This window comes from Austrofundulus limnaeus, unplaced genomic scaffold (assembly GCF_001266775.1).
Source record: "Austrofundulus limnaeus strain Quisiro unplaced genomic scaffold, Austrofundulus_limnaeus-1.0 Scaffold355, whole genome shotgun sequence".
Lineage (NCBI taxonomy): Eukaryota > Metazoa > Chordata > Actinopteri > Cyprinodontiformes > Rivulidae > Austrofundulus > Austrofundulus limnaeus.
In genome coordinates, this window is record NW_013952757.1 from 619,980 (window position 1) to 629,056 (window position 9,077).

General features: G+C 37.0%; 1 protein-coding gene across 1 annotated transcript in view; it reads left to right on the forward strand.

Annotated features, from left to right (window-relative positions):
* Window positions 1–8,862, forward strand: part of map3k5 (mitogen-activated protein kinase kinase kinase 5) — a gene marked incomplete in the record, with an annotated part of 89,557 nt that extends 80,695 nt beyond the window's left edge. Inside the window, 9 exon segments of the mRNA XM_014023049.1 lie at window positions 630–807; window positions 965–1,133; window positions 1,213–1,398; window positions 3,435–3,540; window positions 5,123–5,366; window positions 5,450–5,562; window positions 6,577–6,698; window positions 6,785–6,861; window positions 7,852–8,862. Of these exon segments, the coding sequence (XP_013878503.1) occupies window positions 630–807; window positions 965–1,133; window positions 1,213–1,398; window positions 3,435–3,540; window positions 5,123–5,366; window positions 5,450–5,562; window positions 6,577–6,698; window positions 6,785–6,861; window positions 7,852–7,912 (1,256 nt within the window).
* Between the last annotated feature and the right edge of the window lie 215 nt (window positions 8,863–9,077).

Sequence of the window (9,077 nt, forward strand, 5' to 3'; positions counted from 1 at the left end):
GTACTAATGTTACTAATGCTTCTATCGCTGCTAACACTTCCATACAAGACACCAAACTTGCAGTTGTGGCCGGTATCCAAGCTGCACTTCAAACTGCAGGACCACAGGTACCATCTACTGGTATATTGGTTTCAGTTAATACATTTTGAATTAAAAATTTAAATGCCATCTTCAGCAGCATTATTAGCATTTGTTTTTGTTGCAGGATGATGACATCACAAAAAAAAGCCATGTGCCAACAGCAAAAGCTTTGTCACATTGTGAAATTCTTAATTGTAAACTTTATCTTTTTGCTGCAACATTTTGGACTTGAATTTTACATTTAGATTTAGATTTAACATTGACTTAACATTTAAATTTAACATTTGGTGAAAATTAGCAAAAACTGTGAAATAGATAATAATATGTTAGTGGAAAAATTTTTAACAAGGATTTTACATTCAAAGTGAGCTAAAGGATGAAGGGGTGTTAGTGACATTTTTAACATTTTATTTTACACTGCTTCCCGTAAACATGTTCCCTAAACTGTTAAATCCTCATGAAAGCTTTAGTGAGAAACTGCACCTTTCTTTGTGTGTGCTGCATAAAATCAGATTCTTATTTTATGTTGCATGTGTTGTGTCCTTCAGAGTACCTCCGCAGCATCTCCCTGCCAGTGCCTGTGGTGGTGGAGGATACCAGCAGCAGCAGTGAGTACGGCTCTGTCTCCCCGGACAACGACCTCAACACCAACCCCTTCATCTTCAAGCCCAGCATCAAGTGCTACAGTGAGAAGGATGTCAAGGGGCAGAGGTCCCTCTTTCTCAGGTAGACCACTTTGGATTGATGTTAAAACAATTTTCATGTGGTCAGTGCATGTAAAAAGCCTTAATCTATCTGATTAGAGTTAATTGAATTGTGTAGAGACTCTATTGGACACAACAAACCTTTAATTATTCCAAAAAATTTGTTTGTTTCCTCTCAGCATCCCAGTGGAGAATTTCGAGGACCACAGTGCCCCGCCATCTCCAGATGAGAAGGATGCAGGCTTCTTCATGCTACGTAAGGACAGTGAGAGGCGAGCCACCCTGCACCAAATCCTGACCGAGGACCGGGAGAAGGTGGTAGCCAACCTGATGGAGGCCCTCACACAGGTCAGTGATGGAAACAGAAAATGGTTAGATGTAGTCGGCGCTTTTACCACATCTCTGTGTCATTGTGTTTGATGTCCAGGGCTCTGAGGAGATTAAATTGAAACCTCAGCACATCTCCACCCTCGTTGTGAGTCTGGCTGACTTTGTCCGCATGGCTGACAGGAAGATCATTGCCAACACCTTGTCTCAACTCAAGCTGGAGCTGGACTTCGACAGCACCGCTATCAGTCAGCTGCAGGTGGTGCTGTTCAGCTTCCAGGATGCTGTAAGTGTCAACAGAAAAGAAATAAATTGCTTTGAGTATTTGTATGAGAAACTGGATCACTAGATGCTTTGACTGTAGTGATCCTGTTTCTCTTTATCTCTTTTGTCTTTTTTTCACACCATTTTTGCTGTGTAACACTTTTGGCATACTTTGTACTATTTCAAACATTCAAATGTCAAAATGTTCAGCTCAGACAGGAGGTTCTGGTTATGTTTTTTGTATTTTTTTATACTTCTTAAAATATTTAACTTTATTGTGTCAAATGTGTGAGTGATAAGACAGAAGGGTGAAACTTTTTCATCCACTCTGCTACACTTTTCAGTCATTAAAGATGAGGGCATCAGATCAGTTTCACTGATTTATTCACCCATTTAATAATCAGACTCATAATTACTGGAGTGAGAATTCATATAATTACAGGGAACTCTTTTAACCATAATTAATGGATATTCATTCAGTGACGAGGAAACTAAATTTGTCTTTTGAAATTTTATTACATGTAGAGAATAAAATTAATTGGATAATAATGAATGAATGGATGGATGTCACATCAGAAATGACAATGACTACTGATGATGACTGGCATGGATATGGGCAGCAAGACCAGCCGCTGATGCACAGGACCTTGAGCAGATGTTACGTTTATATGGCGCATCGGCTGCATCTGGGTATTTTCACCTGAGATGGGCTTGTTGGATACTATGTGCCCYTTTGGTCTCAAACAGCTCGACTCCCTTTACTACTTTACCTCTCCAGAGTGGGCGGTTTTGCGRTTGTAGCTGAAAGCTTTCAGCAGACATGCCACACTTCTTGAGGGATTCTTTTAAGGAATACTTGAACCACTTCTTGGGCCTTCCAACTCGGCGTTCACCGCAGGCGAGCTCACCATTGAAGAGCTGTTTGGGTGTCCTAAGATCACTCATACGCACAAGATGGCCTGACCATTAGTTGTTTTTTAATGATAGTACTCTCCACCGACTGGTATTTAAATCTCTGAAGAACTTCAAAGWWTGACACTTTTTCCTCTCAGGATATGTTAAACATCTTCCTAAAACACCATTGCTGGAAAGCCTCAAGTTATTGAATGTGTTGGCGACATGTTGTCCAGTAATAATTAAAAACACATAAACAATAATAAATAATTTGAATTTTTTTAGATTTGACTGTTTAGATGCAATTTGAGACAAAATAAAAATTAATCAAGGATTCTCACTCATGTTGAACAACATTTTTGCATATAGAAAAATTGAGATCCCACAACTTTTTTTAAAAAAAACATAACTCTTTAAAGTCTACTTTAGCATACTCAGTCTGTTTAATCTGGCCTTTAACTATTCTTAGCTTTTAGCTAGCCTTTTGCTACTTTCATCATATACCTTTCATTTTGCTCTTTTAAACTTATTGCAAAGGTTTTTCTACTTTTAGTCTTTCTTCTGGTGTTCTGTTTGTTTAAGCCTTAAAAAACTGACCAAAAAAAGACAATTTTAGCTTTATTAGCAAGTTCCTTTAAAGTTTCTTAGCACTCGGCTTTCACTTTGCATTAATTGAAGAAAATGCAGTTTAAGTACTTTACATAGCTTTTATGCTGACAGTCAAGCACTTGATTTACTATCTCTTATTGTTTAAATCTAAATTGCACAAATAAAATACCTTAGTCATGTGACTTCCTGTTGTTTAGCCAGCCTGGTTTTGTCGACAGAGGTGACTTGGGAACACTAACATTTTACATCAAGTGCAGACAGCAGCAGCCTGCCTCCTCTTCCTCTTCCTGCACAGATAGATAACTGTAAAAATACTCGTAAGCTACAATAAAACCAAGGATCTGCTGGGAGTGATGATCTGAAAATGGGCTTGTCTCTGAAATGCAAATGAAATGACATATTATTTCCTATGGGCTGTTGCATAACATGAAAGATGGGAAGTGGAGCTCTGATGCCTCCTGTTGGTCATCAGTGCATCAGATCAAGAATAGATGGGAATTTTTGATTTGTAGTGTGCAATAAATTATTGAAAATAAGCATATCCAATGTTTCCAGGTGAACAAGTTGCTGCGAAACCACAACATTAAGCCTCACTGGATGTTTGCTCTGGACAACATCATACGTAAAGCTGTGCAGACAGCCATCACCATCCTGGTACCAGGTAGCATCATCAGTATCTCAAATAGAGCACCTCAAAGCTTGTTTTATACTTGGACTCGCAGGTCTTGTTCTCCCTGCTGAATGACAAAAAAATCAGACGTCTATTTATCACAGAGTATATATGGTCTGAAGACTCGGCGGGCCATAAATGAACATAAATCCTCCCTCTGCCCTCACAAAGCTCATATAAGTAGGAAAACAACAAAAATGATGGCTGGATGTTGTGATTTTTTTTCACTCAACGATCAGTGTTGCGTCAGGTGAAAGGTTCACTGGGATAATACTTTTGTTAATGGTGGTGATGGAAAAAGAAAGTGAAAATCAGCTGCATGCTCACGTTCAACAGGATCAAACTAGCTGCCCTTCTAGCTCTCTTAACAAAATGCTTCAGACAAAAACAATTTATTTCAAACAAAATAACCAGGAAGGAAGATCTGCTCGAGTCCAGCCCCGGAGTGGTCCAGCTCCTCAGTGTTGCTGCAGCACTGAGGAGCTGGACCYTTGCTGGACCTCTGCGTTTCTCCTTATGAACAAACACAGCCATGAAATTCTAACCACTCACATGAGCCACAACCGTTGCATCGCAGAGTTCTGACTGGGGGCAATGCACATGACGGCTGTCACCGGGGGATAGCAGTGGGAGAGCAGATGGAAGTTGCACAGTTTTTTGTTACTCAGCAGGGGGAAACAAGACATGTGGCTTGAAATAGAAATCAGCCTTAAGTCTTTAAACTGACTGAAAAATACAGGATCTGAACAGGGACCACAGTGCTGAGCTTTAAAATAACATTGATAAACTGAAGTTCTCTACCATTTCATTTAACTGTTTTTACAGAGATATAGACTCTTAAATTTAGAAATATTAGCTGAAATATTGTTATTAACTTTGCTCTGAGGCCCGTTCCAGTTCAGATGCTGTTAGCAACCAGTACAAAAAAAATCTACAAAATCTTTTTGAGAATAGTTCTCCTGATCTTGTAACTAAAGGCCCTGTCCCACTAGACAACTTATGCCAACTTATGAACATTTTAAAGACATCTACATTGAAGATGAAATTGAAAGAATCATCAGGAAGCTTCTTTTTGGCATGTACATAATGCAATTCGAACAAATTGATCCAATATATAACTTTTATTGGCAATTTGGACATTAAAAATGATTCATAAGTTGGCATAAGTTGTATAATGTGACAGGGCATTAAGTGTGACTATGACAGACTTACAGCTGCAACTTTTTTTAATTTATGTATCAAATTTCAGATTAAAACCCATTTATGTGCATGTAGAAGTATTTACTGAACATTTAAACCATACATTTAATGCAATAAATGATGCAGAAACAACACATAAAATGTTAAATAAGAAAAAAATGTACTGTTTGCATACTGTTTTAAAATAAGACTCTTATTTTATATGATTTTTTTAAAAGAAGGTGATTTTTTTGTTTTGGTTCATTTTAGTTGTTGGTTCAGTGTTTTTGTTTTGCATTATGTTTTGTCTTGATGTATTTATTTGATTTTTGTTTATTTTTGATTATTTTTTAATTTTAGTTTTTTTGATCACATGGTTGCACCTTGCTTGTAGAGCTCAGGCCTCACTTCAGTCTGGCCTCAGAAAGCGACCCYGCTGATCAGGAGGACCTCGACGATGACGCCGAACCTGGCAGAAACTCCACCCACCAAAGCCGAGCGGCCGCTGTTGCCGCTCACGATGACACCGTGGCCACATCAGGYGTCAGCACGCTGAGCTCCACTGTGTCCCATGAATCCCACAATGCACAGCATTCTGTCAGCATGGAGCTGGGCAGGATGAAGCTGGAAACCAACAGGTGGGCATTCTGAATCTGTTCAATCATCAGTTGTTTCTTTCTTTTCAGTCCTTCATGGGTTGTTCCCCTCTGTGTGACTCCAGGCTGCTGGAGGAGCTTCTGCAGAAGGAGAGAGAATATCAGGCCATCCTGCAACAAGTCCTGGAGGAAAGAGAGCGAGAGATCAGATTGCTGAAGATACGATCTGAGCCAGCAGGTCTACACACTTTTTAAAAAACATCTTTTCTCACTCTGTTTGTAAAAACCTGCTGCACCCTTCAGTTTAGCTCCGATTAAATGATTAGATCAAGTTGATTTTGATMTGTGGAAAACATTAGAACAGGAGAATGCTCAGCTGAAGCTTCACATGAGCTGAGGCTTGAAAACTGCCTGTTGAAAACATTTTCCTTTTTATGTTCTGAATGTGCACATTAAATCATTTTTTCTGCATTTTACAGGTTCAGCTAAATGTTGAACACTGTGTGCATCCTGCCTTGTTTATCTGATGTCAGTTTTGTTTTGAAAGATCAATGATTTGTTTTCTATAAAGACAGATTGTAGATTTCTGCTGCCATGTTCAGTTTTTGTGTAGGAATGTGAAACAATAGCAAAATTTGTAAAAAATAATGCATTAAACAGTTGGATAGATAAGTTTTGCTACCATATATCTGTACATTTGACACATGCTAAATTAATAACTGAAATCAAAGATGAACTGAGAATGATTATTCTGTGACCAGTGTTAAAACCCTCATCATCTCTGTCTGATACAGATTTTTATTTTCTGTAAAAACAAGAGCTGGAAAACAAAAAGAAGGCAGATGCAAGCTTCACCATAAAATATTCATCTAAAATTTTCAGAAAACTTTGAATTTTGTTTCTAAATTTAAGATTTGTGACCAATTTGATCTTTAGGACGTTCTTTTAGGTGCCTACTGTTGATAAAAACTGATATATTCATTGATACTTATATTTATTATATTATTAGTTGAAAATCTCCTCATTATATTTTACATTTCAGTAACTCTCCATGTGGTTGTCACCCCTTGATAATTAAAGCTTTATTAATTTTCTGGTGTAAATTTGACTACCTTGTTTTTAGAGCCACTTGCTGTTGGATTTTAGGAACCGCAGTTCATTTTATTCAGCCTCTTGGTTTTACCTCTGTGTGCAGAATAAACAGTTTGTAATCATCTGTTGTAAATGAGTCTCCTCGTATGTTTTCATGTAGAAAATCCTTTGACATCAGAGTCCCTGAAGGAGCAGAGGAGTCAGGCTGCAGACAGGCATGAAGACCCAGAGCTGAGCAGCTGGCTGAGGCTTTACGGTGCCGACCAGGACTCCATAGACAGGGTGGGTACTGTGTTTGTATTCGATCAAAGTAGTTTATTTTATGCTTCAAGTGTTTCAGCATCAATTCCTGTCACTGTTTTCTCTAGATATTGAATGAGGAGTACACATTGAATGACATTCTCCATTATGTGACAAGAGATGATCTGAAGAGTTTAAGACTGAGGTAGTTAAAATATACTTTATTTTAAATATATGCATAAGTTTCACTACCCTATTCAGTTTTAAGTGATAGAAATACACAATAGTGTATCTGCTGCTCTCTTCAAAAATGCAGAAGTGCAGCTTCAACAGCTGCCTGTTGCATAAACTCTTTTTTAAATTTCCTGTTGTTTGTGAAGGGCAGCTCTACACAGCTACTACCACAACAGATTACATATTAATTATTGATGGGACGGGATGGAAAAAAAATTAAATTACTGGGGTTGGGATTTTAGAAAAGTACATGTCCTTAGGTATGTCTTGACATATTAGTTAAATACATTAAATGGTTGTTTTTTGTTTTATTGATCATTTAATGATCAGATGGGGGAGATATTATGGAAATAATACTTTTAGGTTTAAGCCAGTAATTRATGACATACTTTAATGYCCTAGGTTTTCACGATGTGCTGTTTATCAGTACATAGAATGATTAAAGTCAGAACAAGACCTGCTAACAACAATCATTCTTAGATATCARTTGTGTTTATCTTTGTGTTTTCCATTGACCCAGCATTTCCTTAGGATGAAATCTTGCTTTATTAAGATGACATAATGGTGTGGTATTTCCKTAACAACCTCTGTAAATGTCTGTAGTGTCAAGTGATTTGGGACATTGGGCTTGATAAAGTGCTATATACTGTAAATTCAGCCCGTTTAGCATTTGCATTTATTCACAGAAAGTATTAATTGGCTCAGTGCTGTTGGTGTAATTAGTAAAGTTATTGTAAACATGTAAATGTCTTTGACTAATATTATTTTTATTTAAAGTGATTTCTGTCCATTTCAACTGCTATGGCTTCCTCAAACCATACAAGTCAATCCCACCAATGGTGGTTTACCCAAACTCTGCCCGCACCCTAGAAAAATCCCACTTAGTTACTGATGCTCCCCCCCCCACTTTTTATTTTTTCTGTTTAATCTAATCTTGTCTTTCCTCTGCTAAACTTGTCAGAGGCGGGGTCTTGTGTAAACTGTGGAAGGCCATCATGGACCACCGGCAGAAGCCGACCTGAAGCCCAAAGTGGAACCAGAATCTGTCCGTGCTCCGTTTTACCTCAGTATTTATAGGAACAAGACTTTCCAGAGGAAGACAGCTGTGCTAACTGTGAGCTCAGGGCAGCTCTCCAGCCTCACCAGGATTCCCAGGAGAATTTTATAATCTCAAAACTGATCACAAAGAAGTGCCACTAGTTTTGTTATGCCTGTTGGATACAAGAGTTTTTGTTACAGATGTTCAAAAATATATTTGATTGTAAAAACAAAAACTATTAGACATTTTGAAATTGTCAGAAACATTTACAAGATGTTTACAAAAAATGACTGTCCATTTTCTAATAAGCCTGAGATACAAAAGACTACAATCAACATTATCTGTACTTGTGTTTTTATTTCATCACTACCTTATTTAAATGCATTTTATCAAATTTTTTATTTTGATTTGAAGCATGGCTGCGCAATACAGTTTTTCATTGTATGTGGTTTTATTTTTACACATTTTCATTAGACATTTTGACATTTTATTGCCAGGAATATTTTTTCATGTAAATATTGCTACAAAATTCCATGTGAATTACCAGTTTATGTACTGTATAGAKTGCTTTGGTAAACAGAGGAATGTCTTTACATAAAATGGAACAAGTTTATATGAAATAAATGGAGAACATTTATAAATATATAGCTATAGTTGTATGTTSTAGTCTTACAAATCATAAAAGAAGATATTTAGTGATTAATTTTACATCAGATCATTTGCTATTGTTGTACAGTGACCAAAAAAATATTTATCCTGCTTGTGAATCTTTATCATGATAAATGTTGTGAAAAAATCTAAATGCAAACACATTTCTCATGGATGAGCCTGTTTTTATCCATTTTCTCAGAAATGGGTCTCATAATCATGAGGTTCCTTTGGAAATATTTTGTGCCATTGTTTGAATAAAAATGTTCTTGTTGAAACAGTGAATTAATTGTGAAAAATATTTCCTTTTACGTACATAATCACTAAATGAAAAGTCTGTGTTATTTGAAGATAAAACACTGACATATTTAGGCTGTTTGAAAAACACAATATTGGAGCTATGGTATCCCCTTCTGGTAAAAATCTACCATTGTTTTTTGCTGTATAAATTGTGAGTCAGTGTGTAATACTTCAATCATATGTTCAGCTAATTTAATAAT